The 24583-nt window shown below is 45.9% G+C and overlaps 1 protein-coding gene across 1 annotated transcript in view; it reads left to right on the top strand.

Annotated features, from left to right (window-relative positions):
- The window catches only part of LOC139566473 (aryl hydrocarbon receptor-like), a 93018-nt gene extending 72639 nt beyond the window's left edge, over nucleotides 1-20379 (top strand). The window contains exons 3-13 of the mRNA XM_071387681.1: nucleotides 5235-5380; nucleotides 7970-8059; nucleotides 10499-10622; nucleotides 11172-11317; nucleotides 11583-11785; nucleotides 13001-13110; nucleotides 13329-13470; nucleotides 14040-14265; nucleotides 14469-14698; nucleotides 15597-17148; nucleotides 17579-20379. Coding sequence (XP_071243782.1) covers nucleotides 5235-5380; nucleotides 7970-8059; nucleotides 10499-10622; nucleotides 11172-11317; nucleotides 11583-11785; nucleotides 13001-13110; nucleotides 13329-13470; nucleotides 14040-14265; nucleotides 14469-14698; nucleotides 15597-17148; nucleotides 17579-17686 — 3077 coding nt within the window. The 3' untranslated portion in view covers nucleotides 17687-20379. The remainder of the gene's footprint in view (nucleotides 1-5234; nucleotides 5381-7969; nucleotides 8060-10498; nucleotides 10623-11171; nucleotides 11318-11582; nucleotides 11786-13000; nucleotides 13111-13328; nucleotides 13471-14039; nucleotides 14266-14468; nucleotides 14699-15596; nucleotides 17149-17578) is intronic.
- The last annotated feature ends 4204 nt before the right edge of the window (nucleotides 20380-24583 follow it).

Raw genomic sequence — 24583 nt, 5'->3', positions numbered from 1 at the left:
ATAAGACAGGAGAAGTACTCCAGATATAACAAACTGACCCTAGCCCCCCGACACATAAACTACTGCAGCATAAATACTGGAGGCTGAGACAGGAGGGGTCAGGAGACACTGTGGCCCCATCCAATGATACCCCCGGACAGGAAGGATATAACCCCACCCACTTTGCCAAAGCACAGCCCCCACACCACTAGAGGGATATCTTCAACCCCCAACTTACCATCCTGAGACAAGGCTGAGTATAGCCCACAAAGATCTCCGCCACGGCACAACCCAAGGGGGGGCGCCAACCCAGACAGGAAGATCACGTCAGTGACTCAACCCACTCAAGTGACGCACCCCTCCTAGGGACTGTCTCAATTTCAATGTATGCCCCTCTCTCTGTCTTAAACTGTAACTCCTCTCTCTCTCCCTCTCTTTTTGCCCCTCTCTCGTTCGCTCTATCTTGATCTTGATCTCCTCTCTCTCTCTTTCTCTCTCCCACCCTCTCTCCCACCTCCCTCTCCCTCTCTTACCCCGTCTCTCTTTTCTCAGTTCAGATCTAGGATGTGTTATTTTAGTGTTCCCTTTATTTTTTTGAGCAGTGTATATAATGTACTACTTTTGACCAGAGCTCCATGAGCCCTGGTCAAAAGTAGTGCTCTTTATAGGGAATAGGGTGCCAAACAAACTCTCTCTCTTTGTGCTCGGAGTGTTGTCTCACTGTAATGTGATTATCCTGGATGCCTTGTTGATGGGGTAGGCTACTTGTTGATGGGGTAGACTACATATCTCATTACTGTCAGGATATATATACCATGCTCATCCATTAGGTGCCCAGTCCATCCCTGGCTCTCTCTCTAATATCAGGTTATAGTGGTGGGTGGGTAGATTGGATTGACCTTGAAATTAGAGACCTTTTATGGTTCTGTTTGGTCCTACAGGAGACTGACTGGTGGGTTGACCTTCTGATACTAAAATAATGATGAGACTAGACTGCTGCCCTCCGCGGACAGCTGTGGTCGGCGGACCGCCTGCCTGCCCTGAGGTGTTGAGGTGGCTGTGCGTGCGTGCGTGCGTGCGTGCGTGCATCTGTCTTACTATCTGTCTCTCTACTCTCTCTTCGCCACTAGCGATGGCGTGAATGTGAGAGTGCCAACTTTGTGGCGTATCTGTCTTACTATCTGTCTCTCCACTCTCTCTTCGCCACTAGCGATGGCGTGAATGTGAGAGTGCCAACTTTGTGGCGTATCTGTCTTACTATCTGTCTCTCCACTCTCTCTTCGCCACTAGCGATGGCGTGAATGTGAGAGTGCCAACTTTGTGGCGTATCTGTCTTACTATCTGTCTCTCTACTCTCTCTTCGCCACTAGCGATGGCGTGAATGTGAGAGTGCCAACTTTGTGGCGTATCTGTCTTACTATCTGTCTCTCTACTCTCTCTTCGCCACTAGCGATGGCGTGAATGTGAGAGTGCCAACTTTGTGGCGTATCTGTCTTACTATCTGTCTCTCTACTCTCTCTTCGCCACTAGCGATGGCGTGAATGTGAGAGTGCCAACTTTGTGGCGTATCTGTCTTACTATCTGTCTCTCTACTCTCTCTTCGCCACTAGCGATGGCGTGAATGTGAGAGTGCCAACTTTGTGGCGTATCTGTCTTACTATCTGTCTCTCTACTCTCTCTTCGCCACTAGCGATGGCGTGAATGTGAGAGTGCCAACTTTGTGGTTTTGAAGGGATATGTTGGCATTTCCCTAGTATTGGAAACATTCAAAAGAAAATATCAATGGAATATTTTGTTTTGAAGTAAATGAAGATAAATTATGACGAGCGTAGTGTCATATCAAAGTACATAGAAGGCGTACGATGGTCAGTGACAGCCAATCATTAGGAAAGAGGAACTGGAGCTAGATGACTCCAAAGCCTCTAATCATAGGCTATTCTCCATAATATACACTGGCAGCAGTAGGATGGCAATTCAGTCCTGATGGATTGAGTTCCGAAAGCCGGGCAGAGTTCCGCTTTACAGTCCTACACTGACCAAACCACTACAGACCATTCTCCTTTTTAGACTCGGTGACTCCCATCCATTTCCAGCTGTCAGGGCTACAGTCAGCCAGCCAGTCAGGAGAGAATAGAGGAATGTGGTATTGCCGTTGCTGCTATATGACCGGCCAAGTGGCAATTTTGCAGCCTGGTCTGTTTTCCTCGTTTGGCCTCCCCTCTGCGGAGGCCTGTGTGTGTGTGTGTGTGTGTGTGTGTGTGTGTGTGTGTGTGTGTGTGTGTGTGTGTGTGTGTGTGTGTGTGTGTGTGTGTGTGTGTGTGTGTGTGTGTGTGTGTGTGTGTGTGTGTGTGTGTGTGTGTGTGTGTGTGTGTGTGCGTGCGTGCGTGCGTGCGTGCGTGCGTGCGTGCGTGCGTGCGTGCGTGCGTGCGTGTGCGTGTGGACCGGGCTGAGCCAGCCCTCCAGTCATTCCTTCGCTGTGTAGTCAGAGCTTCACGTCAGTGTCGAGGTTAACCCCAAAGACCGAGAGACCAGGCCATAGATGTTCTGATAGGGAAGCCGAAGCTCGTTGATTGGTTAAGCCCTGTGAACTGTTCCAAGGCTTTGGTTTGGTCTCTGTGCTCCAGTAACAGCAGCAGGATAACAGCACCACAACACATCTAGTCCTGCCAGGGCTGGCTCCCTTTACGTGGGACAGGCAACTGCTATACTGGGGTCCTGGGCCCGTATTCACAAAGCGTCTCAGCGTAAGAGTGTTTTTATAGAATTCGGTCCTCCCTGTCCATATAATCGTATTCATTAATGATCTAAGAGGAAACATTTATCCTATATCAGCACTCCGACGCTGAGACTCTGAACCATATTCTCTCTAGTTGGTTCGCTGAATTAAATAGCGGTCTCCCTGGTCCACATATAATTTAATGTATATGCCATTTAGCAGACGTTTTTATCCAAAGAGGTTTAGTCATGCATGCATGCATGCATTTTACATACAGTACTCCCAGGAATTGAACCCACTATTCTGGAACTGCAGGCGCCACGCTCTACCAGCTGAGCTATAGGGGCACGGTCATGACCCAGTCACGAGCCCTCATTGTCAGCCCAAATAGAAACGCTGTCTTCTCTTCCTCCCTTAGTCATTGCTGGAACAAACATGGGAAAGTAACCGTACCGCATAGCCGCATACTGTACATGTCTGCCAAACCCTGAAACGGTGCTCTCTCTCTTCCTCCCGCCCCTCTCTCTCTCTCTCTTTCTTTTTCTCTCGCTCTCTCTCTCCTTCGCTCTCTCCTTCCTAACCCTGATGTATGCTACATAGTTAAGTACTCGGCAATTTACTGGGCCATATCGATAGGCAATCATCCTTTTAAGTGGCTTGCCTTTGACTTTACATTTCCCCCAAAATTATCTCCCAACATCTGTGTCCTGTGGGAAAGGTATTTTGTTGCTGGAAAGAAACTGTTGTTTTTGTTTCTCTCTCTCTCTCTCTCTCGCTCTCGCTCTCTCGCTCTCTCTCTCTTCTATATTTTTCTTCTTGTGATACAGAGGGCTTGATAACGGCTGTGGATCCAGAAATAGCATTAGCTGCAGCCTGTAGCTCACAACACACACAGGAAATGACTGGGCGCCCCACCCAGCCTGTAGCCGACCGTACCTCAGGGGCAGAGCTTGCTCCAGGCTAGTCTGTACAGCAACCACACGCTCTAGCTAACTCCATTGTAGACTATAGCAGTCAGCCACTTACTCTTAGGCGGTACCTCAGAGCCAGGGTTAGCTCTGTGCTATAGCCTAATGTTTGCCTGGCTACCCAGACTCCTTTCACGCCTACAGACATTCGTTTCTTCTCCGCAATGAGTCTGGATCTGAGTACCTCCCTGACCCCTCACAGAATGCGCACACATTCGGGGCCGTGTGATTGGTCCAGAAACGTATGGGTTGGGCCAGAGCCAGAACACACGTGGGTAAAGCATTGGCTTTGATACTCTGATTGGTTTGAGACGATCCAATCACTGTTGACTTTGTCTTGTGTACAACACCCCTCGTTCCCCTTATCACCCTAGCCCCAGTCAGGCCCAGCCAGGCCCAGCCAACCCAGCCAGGCCCAGTCCAAGCTGTAATTCAGGCTGAGCAACATGCTTTATTGATTTAAGATCTGTGGTGAAGGAAGAGAAAGCCCCTGGCTCTTTCAGCACTCATCAGAAGTGGCTGAGCACAGTGGGTGTGTTGTGTCCAGCCGGGTATGAGGGTCGAGGGGCGGCTGAGAGTGGGAACAAGGAGGCTCTTGTTCTGATCTGGAGCTACAGCGTGGAAAGGGGAGAGACGGGAAAGACCAGAGCCCTAGGGTTCAGTCTGGACTGCAGTCTGGAGTATGGTGGAGTCAGTCACCAGTGTGTCCGACTCCAGTATGTACGACTATTTGTCACTGTCTGTCTCCTCCATTTGTTTGTCTCCTTCTCTCTCACTCTGTCTTCGTCTGCCTCTCTCTTCCTCTCTCTCTCTCTCTCTCTCTCTCTTATCCCGCATTCTCTCCCCTTTTCTCTTTCCTTCCCTCTCTCTCTCTTTCGATTCTGACCTATTTTAAGAAGACCACCTTTGAGATATTAGACGAATGGACAGAAATAGTCGCAGCTCATCCGGCATTTCTGAAAACAATTGGCTTTGTTTTTTCGCAAACATACTTGGTGTCTGCAGCTCTGCTTTTAGGGGGACACAAACATAGATTAGAGGCCTGGCTGTGGACATCTGGAGTACGTCTGAAGTCTCCAGTTGAAACATATGACGTACACGCCCGCACTTAGTCCCCTATAAGCGTCGCTCTCTGTCAGGGCTTCTCCTGGGGATGAAAACAAATGAACAAGGGAAGGAGAAAACGGAGTTGGACAAATGGGGAGGGAGGTTTTATAATCTCATCTGTTAAGTCTGGAGTCAAAGTTAAGTCCCAAATGAGCCCCAAGCCACTCCTGGCTGACACACAGACACATGCAAGAAAGCACATACACATACACGCACACAGCCACACACAACAACAACAGCAGGGGTTGGAGAGAGGGAAGGAGAGCCGTCTTAGGGGTTGTAGTTTAGTCTGTTGGCTTGGAGGAAGAAAACTGTTTCGGAGTTACAGACGTTAGCAGAGAGCATGTCAACAAAATCTCTGAGAAGTGAGTTCCATGCTGCTTTCTCCCACTGTCCGGCGCGTATCGCTTTCAGGTTTGCGTGCCGGTGTGAAGTTATGTTTGTCTCTCTGTTCTGTTTTGCAGCGACCATGAAGAAAGGCGGTCCAGGGTGGGGGGTGGAGAGAGCGGTGGTGTTCGGAGGAAATGGACAGATCACTCTAGCGAAGAGCACAACCACCACAACCTCTGTGGATGGGGTCCCGTTCTCCGAGGGAAACCTCCTGCACCAGGTAATCAGTGTCTGTCTGCCTGCCTGTCTGTCTGTCCGTCTCTCCCCCCCAGCCCGAGGCCTCTCTCTCTCTCCCTCTGGGGTTTACCTGAGGAAGCTTAGCTGGCGTGAAGGGCAAGCACCAACCTGTGCCCCAGCTCACACACACTATATCACGCCTCTCATACCCATCTACATGTAAAGAAGCCAACCTCACTCCTTCCCCTCCAGTTATACGAAAAGCGATTTGTTTTACGTCTTGACATGACCGAAACTCCTCCACCTCGCCGAGAGTTAGGTTAGGGATTACTGTCTCACGTCATCAGCCTATATATCATGCATACTGAATACCATAGATATAGAACCCCTGTATACAGTCTCGAACAAACATGCTTGATTATAAAACCTTGGATATTTCAACAACCTCCGTATAGCCTCTCATACATGTATGTTCAATGCCAACAAGGGAGAACAAAAATAAGCGGATTCAACCACTTTTCTAAGCACATAGAGTCATTTTCTTGGAGTAAACACCCACATTAATCTCCCCTCCTGACTAAATCCTGAGTTTGACTCTCTCTCATTTCATTACCCATGGGCAATGCCCTCCCTTTTCTCACCGGGGCTAATGCTAGGAGTGTTGGCGTGCTGTCCCATTTCTCGGTGAGGGCTACGCTAGTCCTCATTAGCGTTTGTTTTATTGCTAAAGATAACCATCGCCATCTCCAGGGAGGTCTCGCCACTGACCACACACAGCGCTATACTCTCCAGTAGGGACTGGTCTAATGGAGGGTGGTGCTAGACTGATTTATGACTGATTATCCGCCTTGATAGTTTGGTAATGCTGGGCAGTTTGTAGTTTAATCTTAATTTTCTTCCTCAGTCGCTGTCCTGGTGACTGCAGTAAATCCACACGGAGAACAAACGCTGCTCTTATGAGACACAATTGTGTGTTGTTTTATTTTTTTATTTTTTGTGTAGGCCTATACACCAGATAAAGATTAATGGGGCTGGTTGATTCACCATGCAGAAAACTTGTTCAGTGCAATCTGGGAGCATATATCATGAAGATGTTACAAACCACGTTATCGTCTTGTTGTCCTGTAGTTTTTCTCAGGAAATAATTAGAGTAGGTGGGTTAGAATCACTCTATTACCCTCAAACACACACACAGTTGTGTAAAGTACGTAAGTAAAAAATACTTTAAAGCACTACTTAAGTAGTTTTTTGGGGTATCTGTACTCTACTTTACTATTTATATTTTAGACAACTTTTACTTTTACTTCACTACATTCCTAAAGAAAATATTGTACTTTTTACTCGTTACATTTTGAATGTTTAGCAGGACAGGAAAATGGTCCAATTCACGCACTTATCAAGAGAACATTCTGGTCATCCCTACTGCCTCTGATCTGGTGGACTCACTGAAACACAAATGCTTTGTTTGTAAAAATGTTTTTACATTTAACTAGGCAAGTCAGTTAAGAACAAATTCTTATTTACAATGATGGCCTACCCCGGCCAATCCAGGACGACGCTAGGCCACTCGGGAGCCCCAGAGTCACTCAATGATGTTGGAGTGTGCCCATGGTTATCCGTATAGTTTTGCAATTACATGTACTTTTGATACTTAAGTATATTTAAAACCAAATACTTTTAGACTTTTACTCAAGTAGAGTCATTTTCTATTAAGGTATAGTATTTACTTTTACTCAACTATGACAATTAGGTACTTTTTCCACCACTGCACACACACACAAATACTTTGGCATGTATTCCTAAACCTGTTAGCTAATGTCTGTGTTTTAAATGCTGAAAATTTGCAGCAGCTTCCAGTAAATCCAAACAGGCCCTTTATTGTAATACCAAAATGCAGGACCTTTTGCATACCCTCTCTCTCTCTCTCTCTCTCTCTCTCTCTCTCTCTCTCTCTCTCTCTCTCTCTCTCTCTCTCTCTCTCTCTCTCTCTCTCTCTCTCTCTCTCTCTCTCTCTCGCTCTCTCGCTCTCTCGCTCTCTCTCTCTCTCTCTCTCTCTCTCTCTCTCTCTCTCTCTCTCTCTCTCTCTCGCGCTCTCTCTCTCTCTCTCTCTCTCTCTCTCTCTCTCGCTCTCTCTCGCTCTCTCTCTCTCTCTCTCTCTCTCTCGCTCTCTCTCACACACACACTCTAGTGTTCTATTGTTTACAAGGTTCAGGATCCTGTGCGTGACAAGTAGCTATATTCCCCCCCGCTCTGTTGTATTGTCACATTTAACACCTGAACAACGGAATGGCTAATTACATGGGATGTTTACCCAAACCTGAACAAACACACACACATACACACACACCATGGCTACTTCTCCCTCCTTCAACAGCCGAACAGAATTCCTCCTCTAATTTAATTTGACTCGCTTATTGCCCCTTATCATTCACTACGTCATGGAATTCATTTTTATTTCTTTCAGGTTAAGTTTATTTGCCCATCTGCATGTCGAATAACTGAGTGTGTCTTGTTTGACGTATGAAGTATGAACATATGTGAACTTCATAATAATATAATACTGTTAAGTTCCTATAAATAGTAAGTTCATAGTGTTTATTTTTTGTCTGACTGTGCCTCTCTGTGTCTCCAGGCCCTGAACGGCTTTGTGCTGGTGGTCACGGCGGAGGGATACGTGTTCTACTCCTCTCCTACTGTTCAGGACTACCTAGGCTTCCACCAGGTAAAATAGAGCCTTTTGACCAACACTGACTGACACACAGTGCACCCACATTATGCATATACTGCTTATAAATGTATTATGTATCGGTTATTCAGGTGTTATGAAGACCATATATTATGTAGGTACCTTTCAAGTCACTTCATAGCAGCCGTATCACCTAGCTAGCTAATGGTATCATACATGTCACCTCATAGCAGCCGTATCACCTAGCTAGCTAATGGTATCATACATGTCACCTCATAGCAGCCGTATCACCTAGCTAGCTAATGGTATCATACAGGTCACCTCATAGCAGCCGTATCACCTAGCTAGCTAATGGTATCATACATGTCACCTCATAGCAGCCACATCACCTAGCTAGCTAATGGTATCATACATTTCAGCTCATAGCAGCCGTATCACCTAGCTAGCTAATGGTATCATACAGGTCACCTCATAGCAGCCGTATCACCTAGCTAGCTAATGGTATCATACATGTCACCTCATAGCAGCCACATCACCTAGCTAGCTAATGGTATCATACATGTCACCTCATAGCAGCCGTATCACCTAGCTAGCTAATGGTATCATACATGTCACTTCATAGCAGCCGTATCACCTAGCTAGCTAATGGTATCATACAGGTCACCTCATAGCAGCCGTATCACCTAGCTAGCTAATGGTATCATACATGTCACCTCATAGCAGCCGTATTACCTAGCTAGCTAATGGTATCATACAGGTCACCTCATGGCAGCCCATATCACCTAGGTAGCTAATTACGCCATCATATGTACACTAAAGACAAATGTCAATATTGTCACAGTTGAATAATTTGCTGGCCAGCTGACCTTGTTGGACATGCTAATGTGACTCCTCAACTTTAACAGTAATCTGTCAAAAAAGCCTATCATCCCCAAAGCATATCAGTCATAACTGAAGTAGCAAGGCTATAATCGGAAGCAGAAGTGCATGGAGTTGAGATTGATATGGCCTTGGCTCTCCATCCCATCACAGACATGCATACAGACCACATTTAAATGGATGTATTTATAAGTCAGAAGTTCATCGGCCAACAAACTCCAAACTCTCGTTCCGTGCACACACACACACACATCATTCCCAGAGAGAGACCTTGACTGAGGTCAAGTACGAGTTTTAGGAAGCCTAAGGGAGAAGAGAGTGAGCATCAAATCACACACGCTCGTCTCACACAGCTCTCTCTCAATCAGACCTACGTTCCCAGCATTCTTTTCACGGCGGAGCGGTTAATGGATGGAAGGGAATGGGAAAACACATGAGTCGTGTGCTCGGAACACATTGGGCCCAGAAGCACTGCTTGCCCTCTGCAACACGATGCATGAACCCTGGTCATTGGCCCATATACTCACTTACAGTACACACACACACACACACACACACACACACACACACACACACACACACACACACACACACACACACACACACACACACACACACACACTTACAGTACACACACACACAACTTACAGTACACACACACACACTTACAGTACACACACACACACACACACACACACACACACACACACACACACACACACACACACACACACACACACACACACACACACACTTACAGTACACACACACACAACTTACAGTACACACACACACACTTACAGTACACACACACACACACACACACCTACAGTACACACACACACTTACAGTACACACACACTTACAGCCAGGTGAACGTAAAGCAGTCCAAAATTCTATGATTAGGCCCATAAGCGTGAGCACATAGGACGTCCCGTACTGGGAAGAAATGAAATCTACATGCACCCCTGCTTACAGTGCACACACACACACACACACACACACACACACACACACACACACACACACACACACACACACACACACACACACACACACACACACACACACACACACACACACATACACATGGTGCATGGCTGAGTCACTTGCCTAAAGACAGACGTTACACTGCAGGAGAAAGGCTCTAATCAAATCAAATCAAAATCAAATGTATTTATATAGCCCTTCTTACATCAGCTGATATCTCAAAGTGCTGTACAGAAACCCGGCCTAAAACCCCAAACAGCAAGCAATGCAGGTGTAGAAGCACAATGCAGGTGTATTCTAATGAATATGTTGATGACTCATGCTTCAAACAACAACACACACGTATGCACACACACTCACAGAGAGTCAGAGATGCACAACCCATCCCACTCCTTTCCCCTTCCCACAAAACATTGAATGAAGCAGACAGTGGAGTATTAGGGCTTCCAAACCACTAGAGGGCAGCACCTGTTAGTTCGTATTCCCAGGAGACATTTGGAAATGACTGAATCTCATGCACTTCATATATTCCTCTCTAGTCTGTACTGTAGTTGTTGTATATCGTCTTTTACACTCTTGTCTCCCTCTTTGTCCTGTCTCCCACAGTCAGATGTGGTCCACCAGAGTGTGTTTGAGTTGATCCACACGGACGACAGGGCCTTGTTCAGACGTCAGCTCCACTTCGCCCTTAACCCCAACCAGTTTGATACAGAGCCAGGGACAACAGAGAGTGAGTAATGCGCTATGTTTGTACACTAGTCTGCTATGTTAGTACTCACCCTGGTTTTCGACTGCCTAAGCCAGGGGTGTCGAACTCATTCCATGGAGGGCCGAGTGCGGGTTTTGGGTTTTTCCTTTCAATTAAGACCTAGACAACCAGGTGAAGGGAGTTCCTTACTAATTAGTGACCTTAATGCAGCAGTAAAGTACAAGGGTGGAGTGAAAACCCGCGGACACTCGTCCCTCCGTGGAATGACTTTGACAACGAGGACTAAGCCAACCTTTGTGGAAAGGTTTGATACTGCTTGAAAAAATGTTTGTATAGTTAGCTGAATATACAGGTTAATAAACAGGCGGCCTAGCTGTTAAGAGCATTGGGCAAGTAACGTAAAGGTCACTGGTTTGAATCCCAGAGCCAACTTCATGAAAAATGTGCCCTTGAGCAAGGCACTTAACCCTAATTGCTCTTGTAAGTTGCTCTGGATAAGAGTGCCTAATAAATGACTAAAATATAAAATATATATAAATATACTCTGTACCGTAACTGTGTGTACTGTAGGCCTGCAGCCTAACAACAGCAGTGACATCACCAGCAACATAGTGAGCTACGACCCGCAGCACATTCCGCCTGAGAACTCTTCCTTCCTGGAGAGGAGCTTCGTCTGTCGCTTCCGCTGTCTCCTGGACAACTCCTCTGGCTTCCTGGTACAGTAAACTAACAGTCCAACCACACACGGCAAGAGGCCTAACGTCCACCGATTAACTTTGTATTGGTAATTTAGTAGTAGTGGTTAAAATACGACTTTTGCCTCCACAGAATGAGACAATATACGCAAAACAAAAACAACACAAGACATATATATAAAACTTACCTCAGTGTAGTTGTATTTAGGACTTCTGTTTATCCTCATGTGATCACACAGATTGAGAAGTCCCTTACCTTTCCTCCTCATTTCCCTGTGTCTTCCAGGCCCTGAACTTCAATGGGCGTCTGAAGTTCCTCCATGGCCAGAACAAGATGACAGATGACGGTACCATAGACCACCCCCAGCTGGCCCTGTTCTTGGTGGCTACCCCCATCCAGACCCCCTCTATCCTGGAGATCAGGACCAAGACACTTATATTCCAGACCAAACACAAGCTGGACTTCACCCCCATGAGTGTTGATACACGGTAACACTCCCATCCAGTGTTGTTATTAAAGTACACTACAGTATGTCCATATCCTTTCAAATTAGTGGATTCAGCTATTTCAGCCACACCCGTTGCTGACAAGTGTATAAAATCGAGCACACAGCCATGCAATCTCCATAGACAAACATTGGCAGTAGAATGGCCCGTACTGAAGAGCTCAATGACTTTCAACAAGTTAGTTCGTCAAATATCTGCCCCAGTCAACTGTAAGTGCTGTTATTGTGAAGTGGAAACGTCTAGGAGCAACAACGGATCAGTCACGAAGTGGTAGGCCACACAAGCTCACAGGACGGGACCACCTAGTGATGAAGCGCGTACCGCAAAAAATCGTCTGTCCTCGGTTGCAGCACTCACTACCGAGTTCTAAACTGCCTCTGGAAGCAACGTCGGCACAATAACTGTTCATCGGGAGCTTCATTAAATGGGTTTCCATGGCCGAGCAGCCGTACACAAGCCTAAGCTTGCCACAATTGGACTCTGGAGCAGTGGAAATGCGTTCTCTGGAGTGATGGATCACGCTTTACCATCTGGCAGTCCGACGGATGAATCTGCCTAATTTGCCAATATCACTGCCCGGCCTCACTAATGCTCTTGTGGCTGAATTTTGCTTGTATTTTAAACCTTTATTTAACTAGGCAAGTCAGTTAAGAAGAAATTATTATTTACAATGACGGCCTACCGGGTAACACTGGGTTAACTGCCTTGTTCAGGAGCAGAACGACAGATTTTTATCTTGTCAGCTCTGGGATTCAATCCAGCAACCTTTCGGTTACTGGCCCATGGCTACCTGCCTAGTGGTTAGAGTGCTCTAACCACGAGGCTACTTGGAAGCAAGTCCACAAAGCAATGTTCCAACATCTAGTGGAAAGCCTTCCCATAAGAGTAGAGGCTGTTATAGCAGCAAAGGGGGGACTAACTCCATGTTAATGCCCATGATTTTGGAATGAGATGTTTGACGAGCAGGTGACCACATACTTCTGGCCACGTCGTGTACATCTAACTTAAAGACAATGCTATTCCTTTGTGTGCGTTATAACATTTATATTCATTTCTAAACGATTTCTAAGCATTTGTAATGACTTATTCATGAACGTTACTATGAATTGTAACCACAAACTGTAGAGAACAGAAAAACAACAGAATAATTAGCCAGCGTTTCTGATGGTATTCCCCCTGTGTGTTATTGTGTGTCAGAGGGAAGGTGGTTCTGGGCTACACGGAGCTGGAGTTGTGTATGAGAGGCTCTGGATACCAGTTCATCCACGCTGCTGACATGATGTACTGTGCCGACAATCATGTCAGAAGTAAGTCGTTGTCACGTTTCCAAATCAATATTACAACTTTCCTCTTTGAATGTTTGAATTAACAAACTAACGATTGAACGGATGAATGAATGAATAGTTGAACCTACAAATAGATTAAACAATGAATTAATGAAATGAACAAAAACAAATGAGTTCTCTGTATTTGCTGTACCCGACCCTGTTGTTGACAGTTTCCTTGCGTCTGTTTCCCTCCTTAGTGATAAAGACAGGTGAGAGTGGTCTGACTGTGTTTAGGCTCCTGGCCAAGAATGGTGTGTGGATCTGGGTTCAGGCTAATGCCAGACTGATCTACAAGGGAGGGAGGCCCGACTTCATCATGGTCAGACAGAGACCGTTATCGTGAGTAGAGTCATCATCTGGACAATCCAGTCCAAGATTACTCTGCGCTGTACTCTACCGTACTCTACTCTACCGTACTCTACTGTACTCTACCGCACTCTACCCTACCGTACGCTACAGTACTCTACCGAACTCTACTCTACTCTACCGTACTCTACTGTGCTCTACCGTATTCTACTCTACCGTAATCTACCGTACTCTATTGTACTATACCGTACTCTACTGTACTATACCGTACTCTACTCTACCGTACTCTACAGTACTCTACCGAACTCTACTCTACCGTACTCTACAGTACTCTACCGAACTCTACTCTACCATACTCTACTGTACTCTACCGTATTCTACTCTACCGTAATCTACTGTACTCTATTGTACTATACCGTACTCTACCATACTCTACTGTACTATACCGTACTCTACCCTACCATACTCTACTGTACTATACCGTACTCTACTCTACCTTACTCTACTGTACTCCACCGTACTCTACTCTACCTTACTCTACTGTACTCTACCGTACTCTACTACTCTATTTTATTCTAACACTCTCCTTTTTATTCCTCAAGAAATAATGAGGGTGAGGAGCAGCTTCGCCAGCGGAGACTCCAGCTGCCCTTTAACTTCGCCACTGGGGAAGCTGTTCTCTACGAGGTGGGCCCCTCTCTGGACGTAGCTGACATTCCAACCCAGAGCAAGGGCCCTAAGATCAGGAAGATGGACGAAGAAATGGCCCTGGACCCCGACTCCCTGCTGGGCTCCATGCTGAGGCAGGACCAGGCCATCTACACGCAGGTACAGCAATTTACTCTGTTTTACCGTATTCCCTATATTATGCACTAATTTTGAACAGGGCCAATAGGTCTCTAGTGTACTATGTAGGGAATAGGTTGCCATTTTGGACACGGAAAATGTCTCAAATAGTCCCGTAAGGATGGGTCGCTAAGGGTGACTTGACACGAAAAGTATTTTATTCATTCAATCATTCATCCATGCAGACCAGCCCCAGCGAGCCCTCCATCGAGCCCCCCAACCCTCAGGAGCTGTGCTCCTGGGAAGACCAGGCCTTCAGCAACAGCCACGCAATGGCCAACGTGCCTGGTGATTCCTGGCAGTCCCAACACCCCACTATGTCCAGGCCGGACGCGGGCATCAGGGAGGAGTCCACTGTCCAGGACCTGATGGAAACACTGCAGCAAATCATCGGGGACAACACCCTGTGTTCCAGGTTTGACCACTACTACTACTACTATAGAATAAAAAACAATAGTAGATTATAAAATTGAAAGGTGAAAGTAAAGTTGCTTTGTCTAGCAACACTATCATGACTCAGAGTGCAGTATTTATTGAGTTGCACAGCACAAACGTTTGTTAGCACGTTTCTCACACTGGCTTTAGCCATAGAGGGAGCAGGCCTGCCCAGGCAAGTGCAGGGGAGTTGCCTAGCAACATGTGCCTGGAGGGAGTCAACTTCTGCATAGCGCCACAAATGTGTGAATTTGTTCGGACCGAACAGCTAACATGACAGCTAAAATGGCTTTGAAAAAATACGATTTCAGCTAATAGGGAGAAGTATGTAACAGAATAACTGCGTTATAGTATTCACTAATCATAAACTATTTACATATAATGGAAATTTGTGGACATTTGTGGACAAAACTTACTCAACCTTAAAAAAAAAAAATGTACTTCTTCAACTACCGCAACATATTTTCATCACTAACAAACTTCTAAACTTCTTCCGCTAGATGCATCATCATATTTCTCTCCCCAAATGATAACCTAAAACATTTCTAATTCCTTATGAGTAAAAGTGTAGTAGTAATTATTTGTGATTAAATATGTGATCTAACTGCCCCACAGTCCAAAGTAATGAGGTTGACATAGTCTATCAAAGTAATCAGACCAGATATTTTAATAAATTGAACTTTGAATATATTTCACCGCCTCACTTAATTAAAATGTTTAAACTTCTTGTACTACCACCAAAATACTTTTAAAAAATACTTCAAAAAAATGATGTGAATCGCATTGTATTGTATTGCTATACTGTAGCTTGAAGTTGGATTTGATGTGATTGCAGCCTGGAAGTGGACCTTATCTGATCTGATCTTATCTTGTTGCAGCCTGGATGTGGACCCCACAGAGCTGAAGGACTGGGAGAACACTCTGCTGAAGATGAGCTCCAGCAACTGTGAGATGTCCGAGGACCTTGATGACATTCTCAACCATGACATCCTGTCGTATGTGGAGGAACATCTCTTCAAGGAGAACGGAGGACTCAAGATGCCCGAGCATCTGGGTTCACTGCTGGGGTCCGTCAGTGTCAACAACCCTCTCCTGGAGGTACCAGAGTGCCTTAAAAATGTCGACCTGCAGGGGAATACCATGATGCCTGGAGGAAAGGGCTTCAACTGGGGGGTTGATCCCCAGCAGAACCAGTTGCTTGGGATGGGAGGCTTGAGTGCGGCTGAAACAGTGAGTAACGTTCGGGGCATGATGAAGCTGACACACATGGGCTCTCAGATGGGATTGAACAGCCCCACACTCCAGCAGGCTTCCTCCAGGAACACATTTGCCCAATCCCTGGGAGAGAACCTGGACCTGCAGAGCAACGCTAACCCTCTGGCCTTTAACCCTGCCCTGGCTGGCTCCTGTGCCCAGGTGCGGCAGAACCAAGCCAAAGGTAGGCAGCAAGGCCTCCGGGCCTCTGAGATCCTGTCCAGCCCTGGTAACGGGCTGGCGTCTTGTTCCCTGAGACAACAGATGCAGTCAGGCCTTGCCAATCGGAGCTCTGCCACTCAGGTCATCCCTGCTCCTATGGGTCTGCCAATCCAGAACCAGCTGCTGGGGTGGGGCATGAATGATCAGCCAATGCGATTCCAGAACCAGAGCTCCATAAGCCAATCAGATCCCTTTGCCGTGCCCGGTCAGGAAACCATGTGGATGCCCTCCTCCATGCCCAATACCAACATGGTGGCCGACACCTTGTTGGAAACGTTTGCCCAGAATATTTCAAATCAACCAAAAGATGTCATTCTAGATCCCAACCCGGCTAGCTGCCTACAAGGACACTTTTCCCTGCAGACCCAGCAACAGCAGCAGCAGCAGCAACAAATGCTGCCCACGATGTTACACCAACAAAATGGACACCAACACAATGTCATGGGCGGCTTTTATAACAACCAGGTGTCTGACTTCCAAATTGCTCCCCAGCTCCCTATCCCTGGGCTCGAGGCCCAGGCACAGCAGAACTCTCAGGCCCAGAACTACAACAGGGCTCAAACAATATCAGGCCAGTACAGGCCTCAAAAGACCTCTGCTGTCGTCACCCCTCCTCTCGTCTCTTCCAACAGCTGCATGTTCAGCAGCACCAACCCCCTCCCGGTTCCTGTCAACAGGGTCTGTTTAACCCCCAACACGTCCTTTGGTTCCCTGGTCCCATCCTCCTGTCAGAGGGCCACGGCCCCCCTCCACGACCACAGTCCCTCCCAGGCCTCCTGCTACTTCCAGAGGAACTCCAGCGGGCCCATCGTGGGGTCCTCGGCAATCCCACAAGGTGACACCAACATCAGCCCTCTGTCCTGTCAGGTGGGGCCTGGTCTAACCCCTGGGGGCTTCACACCAGACAGCCTGCTGGTCCAGCAGCAGTACCTCAACTGCAACGGGCAGACACAGGTAATACAGGCACCAGTATTTTAATGTAACCTTTATTTGAACAGATTGAGGTAAAAATACCTATTTTTCAAGGGAGACTTGTTTCATTATTACCACCAGATTACAGTGTTTCTAATTGCACCAGTGTTTCGGGTTTTACTAGTAGGACAGTTATTACGAGCCACGAAGGGACCTTTGGGAAGAAGGTGTCTGTTTCATATTTGTCTTTGACGTATATTGAAGCATTTAGAGCGAATGAATCTGTTGTATGTACTTAAACACACATGTGAAGATTTGTTTTGTCCATTGCTGGTGGTTTCTTTGAGACGGGTATAATGAGGATTTTAAAAGCACTCAAACAAGCACCGTTTGCGGTGGGTTGCATGCGTTACATCATCCCCTTGTCTTTCTGATCTGTTGCGGCTAACTTGGTCCATTATTTACCATCCAGGTCACAAACTGTCCAATGGAGGAAAACATATCGTTCCAGTTCCCGCCCCTGCCCAACAGAACCACATACTTCTCAGAGAACAACCAAACCAACTGTTCCAACTTCTAGAAGGTTCTACAAGGAGGAAGAACCCGCCTTTTCCGCGGCTGAATGGAATTTGTTGAGATACTGATGAGTAGCCCTCTTTGCTAAACAAGCAGATACACGGACACATACAGACTCACACAGCCAGGTGCCTTTGGGGATTCTACCACCACCATGTCTTACTTCACCAAGGAGACTGGCCAAGATGGCTTCCTTCATTTCTCTTCTATGCGTCTCAAATGGTATGTTTGGATGCAAGATACAAGGCGTTTGGACCAGAGGGTCGTGTGTCTTATTTTTCTTCTGCAACCAGACAGAAGCTCCAGTGGCTGTCACGAGCTCCTCCTTGACTTGCTTTCTCCTTGGGTGGGCATGCCCTGGTCAAAAGTAGTGCACTATATAGGGAATAGAGTGCCATTTTGGACATACAGTCACGTCTGGTCGATGTGGAGGAAAGATAATATATTTATTGGTTGTTTTGAATTGTGCCTCTTTGTGCCTCCGATGTTAAAGAATTGGCAGATGATTTTGGAAAGGAAAGACGGAAGATGATGAAGTAAGCAGTAATAGGGAAAAAGAGAGAACACGTTGAATGAGATTCCTGGGATTACTTTTAAGTTTTTTTTTTTTTAAATCCCTAAATGCATTTGAACATATAGGATCTAGCCAAATTCCAAAAGGAAATGTGAGATAGTCGATGCCTGGTAAATTGACTACAGTATGACCATAAGGGCAAAAAGAAGAGCATATGCATTTGGAAAATGCTAAATATGTTGGCATACGATATTATGGACAGGATGGATATCATTACGTACTGTACAATATGTATGTATAGATGATATACAGTTTAAACTGTATCAACTGCTTATTTTGATACAGAGGGAAAAAAAACTATTCCCCAGCAATCATAATACTTCAATGGCCTGAATGAAAATTGAAAAACAGTTTCCCTTGTGATGACTTTTGAGACTTGCCACATGTTCTTGCATCACAAACCATGCTCCATTTTGATATATCCCATTATTACAACAAGATATGCTAATCAGAATGTAATGACGACAACGACAAAAAAAATCATATTTTGTATTTTTATAAGCATTTAACCAAAACTATAAATATGTAATTGAGCCAGTTTTGTCTTTTCTGTTATTTTGTGAAGTGTCCCACTGGGCACACACTGGTTGAATAAGCGTTGTTTCCACGTCATTTCAATGAAATCATGTTGAACCAACTTGGAATAAACGTTGACTTGATGTCTGTGCCCAGTGGGATTCCTGTGCACCTGCGGTTTTATTTGCTTCTGTTGTGCTTCTATTGATAGAAAACACCCAAGAAGGGGAGGTGCCTTGGTAAAGTATTCATGCCGAAATGCATCAGATAGTTTGAGTGCCTCATTTGCATAAATATGCAGATGGGAAACCGATTAACCAATCATGTAAAAGCGTATAATCACCAGTTAATTTGAAAAGAAAAAGTAGAGCCACTGTTCAAACAGCATTGTTGATATGTTCTCCTATACCTATGTGGGAATATCTTTCGCTTTACTTTCATTTCCTTGATGAATTATTTTATTGCCCTGCAGTTCTACAGGGAAGTAATACAGTATTGGCAGCTACAGTTTCAGAATGATCAATGATCCAATTCAATGTGGATTATTCAATGGGGGATCGGGTGCTTTCAAAAATCGTACAAAAATACAGAACCTATAATGAACACCGTAAGAGTCCATATTAAAGTATAGTATTCAGTATTCTTGTCTGTATGCTTCTGCACAATGTAGGCACTATAACTATTGCACTGAGGCCAAGGCGCCTTTCTATATGCAGTACCATTTTAATGTGTACATACTATTTTTCATTTGTATTTTTAAGTAATTTGGCCTTCATAAGATTGACATCTATTATTGTACACTATTTTATACATGTGTTTTCTGCACACAGAACAGTTCATGTCTGTAAAACATTTTTTGACCTGTTTCCTCAGAACAGTATTTATAAATATACACCTTGTGCCTTTTGTTGTTTTTCTGCCTCTAACAATGTATCAGCCATGGTGCTTACGTCTCAATTGTTATATTTCATCTTCACATTAAAGAGGTTTAATGACTTTACACAGGTTTGTCTGTTCTTATCAGAATCACTTTTATTCGACAAGTACATGTACAGTACATGTAACTGGAATTTGACCTGGTGAGATTTATTTATTGGTTTTCACAATATCCAATAAATGTTTAATGTGACGTTCAATTATACAATTTTATCAGCAGAGCAAATAAATATACATTTAAAATTAAATAAACAAAAACATACAACGTATAGATATATCACACATACTGTATGTAGTATACCATACCATAACACTGTCACGGATCCCTCCGGAACTTTCCTTACGCACACCTGGCCCCTATTCCCAGTGATTAGCAATTGTATAAGTGTGTCCTTGGTTTACCAGTGTCCTGTCATTTATTGTTACTATGTCCGTTGATTTGTGTGAGTACCTGTGCTGTGTGTTTTGGTTTTCGTGCCATTGTGGATTGCGCAGATGATTGTGGGTCTCATCCTGTGTTAATCATTGTGCGCTTGTGAAATGTATTTGAGATACTCCTCGCTCTTTTGTTTGGGTTTCAACCCTGTGTGTTGTATACGTGTTTGGTCTTCGTCCCCGTGCCTTTACACGGCACGCCGTAATTTGGGTCTAATAAAAAAAACTACTACGCATTCCTGCGCCTGTCTCCCGACCCTTTATGCCAACGTGACACACTTGAATATAGCAACACATTGTTCTAGATCAGGGATCATCAACTAGACTCAGCTGCGGGCCAATTCTTTCTTGAGGGGATGGTCGGGTGGCCAGAACAAATATATTTTTAGACTGCAAATTGACCGCAAGAAGCCTAAAAAGATATAGTATTTGACTAAAACATCATTTCAAACCTTGATTACATTTGGGAACAACACATCCGTTGTAATGATGGGGCGGTGAGTTGGAAGCAGGTGCAACGTTTTAAAACAACAAAACCAAGAACACGACACTAACATAAAGCAGAACGCTTATACACAAGAACAATACCTACTGGTGAGTGACATATAAAAAGGGAAGGGAATGGAGTCATAATAATCATAATGATTCACAGGTGCGCGCAATGATGAGTGCCAGGTGTGCATACTGATGAATCCCAGGACCGGTGGTTAGTACTCTGGCGACGTCGTAGTGCTGACCTGGGCACACACTCTCGCCTCCCGGATGCGAATGAGATTGTAGGCACTCCGCAGGTCCAGTTTGGTGAAGAACCGGGCCCCGCGGAGCTGCTCGATGGCTGACGGCACCAGCGGGAGAGGGTAACGATACTTTGTGGTGATGTCATTGAGTCCATGGTAATCGATACGAGGGCGTAATCCTCCCTCCTTGGCCACGAAGAAGAAACCAGCCGACGCAGGGGACGTGGAGCTGCGGATGAAACCCTGTTGGAGTGCCTCTTGAATGTAGTCCTCCATGGCCTGGGTCTCAGCCACTGACAGAGGGTAGATGTGTCTGTGCGGGTGTAGCACCAGAAAACAGGTCAATGGCACAGTCCCAGGGGCAATGAGGAGGGAGACAGGTAGTGCGGGTCTTGGAGAATACCTCCCTTAGATCCTGATATTCCTCCGGGATGTTGGACTGGAGGGCAACCACAGGACTCTCAACTGACGTGGAACCACAGGGGACAGGAAAGTAGGTCTTCCGGCATTCAGGTGACCAGTCGGTGATTCTCATCCTCGACCATGAGATGGTAGGGTTATGGCGCTGAAGCCAAGGTAGGCCGAGGATGATCTTGTGAACTGGTGACGAAGGGGATGTTTTCCTGGTGATTGGGCTCCACGGTGAGGGTGAGTGGTTGGGTGATGTGTGTGATGGTTCCGGATCATTGAGGCCGACAGTCGAGACCTTGAACCGGAAAAGGAGAGGAGAGTGGGTAGGTAGTAATATTGAGAGAGGAGGCAAGGGTCTGATCCATAAAGTTCCCCATGGTGCCAGAATCCACTAAAGCTGTAGACACATGGCATGAGGGACAGTCAGCCAGAGTGATGGGTACTAAAAAGAGTTTAACAGGCAGAGCAGTAGATGGAATACTCACTCCTGGTCCAGGGGATGTAACATCACGTGACCATCCCTCTGCTCTAGTGGATCCTGGATTCTGAAATAACGGACACAGCTGGCACTTGTGCCCTCCCTGGCCACAGTACAGACAGAGCCCCATGCGTCGTGCCGCCGTGGGAAGGTGTGTGACCCCTACCTCCATGGGTTCAGCCTCTGATCCCAAACACTCGCCGAAGGAGGGAGAGAAGCGATGTAGATGTCGACGCTCCCGGAGGAGGTTATTCAGACGGATGGCCATCGCAATGAGTGCGTCCAGGGTAAGGTTGTCACCTCGGCGGGCCAGTTCCGTCTGGACCTCCTCGCGCAGACCTCTTCTAAATAACGTGCTGAGCGCTGGCTCATTCCATCCACTGGAAGCTGCTACTGTCCGGAAGGTAAGCGCATACTCAGCAGCCGTCTGATTCCCCTGCTGGAGCTGAAGCAGACGCTCACCTCCCTCTCTGCACTCCGCGGGATGATTGAAAATACATTTAAACACAGAGTCATGAACCACTCATAAGACTCAAGCTTCTCCTCTCATCCCTCCCAGACAGCCGTAGCCCATTCCAATGCCTGCCCGGTCAGCAGATAAATAACCGTGGCAACCTTAGACCTCTCGGTGGTGGGAGCTCCCATCTGATGTGCGAAATAGAGGGAGCACTGAAGGAGGAAGCCACGGCATTTGGATGGTGTCCCTTCATATTTCTCCAGGAGGGATAGACGGCCATCGCTGACCTGAGCGGGTTGCTGAATGGGCTGGTGTGCTGACTCGTTGGGTAGACTGGCTCTAGAATATCCTCCGCTGTTGAGACGTTGAAGACTGCGGAGAACCTCTTCCATGGCCATCCCCAGTTGAGCTAGCTGGTCATGGTGTTGACAAAGAAGGTCACCTTGTTCATTGATCGTCTGGGAGATGTCCGGTTGTCCTGCTGCTTCCATATTTTGAGTTGGTATTCTGTGATGACGGAGCGGTGAGTCGGAAGCAGGTGAAACATTTTAATAAAAGAACAAAACCAAAAACACGACACTAACATAAGGTAGAACGCCAATACACAAGAACAATACCAACTGGTGAATAAAACTGGAAGAGTGACATATAAAGGGGAGGAAATGATGAAGGTAATGGAGTCCACAGGTGCGCGTAATGATGAGTGCCAGGTGTGTGTACTGATGAATCCCAAGACCGGTGGTTAGTACTCTGGCAACGTCGTACGCCGGAAGGGAGGGGAAGGAGCAGATGTGACAGCCGTCTTTCGGATGGGATGTTAAAATGGGTGTCTTGACTCTGGTAATTCAAAATCCCATGCCGCTTATTGTAAGAATAGGGTTATTCAGCCCGGTGTCAAGGTTAAATTCCCAACCTGGCCACATTCCATCATGGCCACCTAATCATCCCCCTCATTCCTAATGGGCATACATCACTCCTCACCTCTTCACCTGATAGCTGATGTGTGGTGAGTGGTCTGGCACAAAAATAGTCGCCGTGCATCATGCTACAAATTTCCCCCTGTTATGTAAAGCGCTTTGAGTGCCTCAGTTGGTCCAAAGTGCTATTTGAATCCAATTAATTATTATTATTTGTTTACAATCACATACAGTATACATACATACATACATACAGTCTCTCTATTTTCCGTGGGAATACTTGGGAACAGATTTCAACAGATTTCAAATTACATTTTTTGGGCTCAGAAAACTTGGGAGACCAAATAAAACCATCCACATGCCACCAGTTGGGGTACCCTGTTCAAGATGTTACCTCGAATCACACACCATACACCCAACAATGATCAAACGTTATAATGTATTCTATCCAGGAATCCCAAGTTTTATGAAAGGACTGTGGGATACCTTGCATATCATATGTTCTTTTTTCTAGTGGCTGACCTCATTAATCCATTGAGTGATATTGGGAGGATCCTCATTGTTCCACTTAAAAGTTATACATCTTTTGGACTCAGTCATAGCTAAGCTAAATAAATTCTTAATTCTCTGAGAGGTGAGTTGTAAATCGTATATAGAACACCAAGGATGGTCATCATGGAAGTTAGATGTACTTCCCTATGAAGGACCTCGTGTAAAATACTTTTCAATCTCCAGCTACCAAGTTCAGAGCAGGCCCATGTCCTGTGTAATAGAGAACCTGTCTCTGTTTTAGAGCGAGGGCAGTGTGGGGACAAGAGGTTCATTCATTTCAGGTGTAAGATAAGCTCTATGAATGAATTTGTACTGACAAAGCTTGTATCTTGTGTTAATGTAAACTCTCTGGGATTGCTCATTCATTTCAGACCATTGATCTTCTGTTATCTGGGTCCCAAGATCCCTCTCCCATTTATTTTTCACCCTTTTGTGGTACATTTGGAATTGTCACGCGGGACTAGGTGGGTGCAGGAATCAGACGCAGAGAGAGTTCCACTGGGGTATAGTGCTCTTTACTAAGGCACACATAAAATATAAGCCCAACAATACAGGGCGCGGACATACAACGTGACAACCCAAAAACCACAGGGTGTCAAGTGTAAGAAAGAAAATACACCTCAGCCTACAATGCACACACGTAACAAAATAAAGACAATCCCGCACAAAACAAGGGCGGGTCTACCTACTAAATATAGGGAAGCTCATTAACCGAAAACAACAGAAACACAGGTGAAACTAATAAGACAAAACAAACAGACAAACGAAAAAGGGATCGGTGGCGGCTAGTAGGACGGTGACGACGACCGCCGAGCACCGCCCGAACAGGCAGGGGAGCCAACTTCGGCGGAAGTCGTGACAGGAATATTCTGTTAATAAGCTACAGTT

The sequence above is a fragment of the Salvelinus alpinus genome, chromosome 38 (assembly GCF_045679555.1).
Source record: "Salvelinus alpinus chromosome 38, SLU_Salpinus.1, whole genome shotgun sequence".
Lineage (NCBI taxonomy): Eukaryota > Metazoa > Chordata > Actinopteri > Salmoniformes > Salmonidae > Salvelinus > Salvelinus alpinus.
Note: the sequence above shows the minus strand (reverse complement) of the source record. Positions and strands in the feature narration are given on the sequence as shown.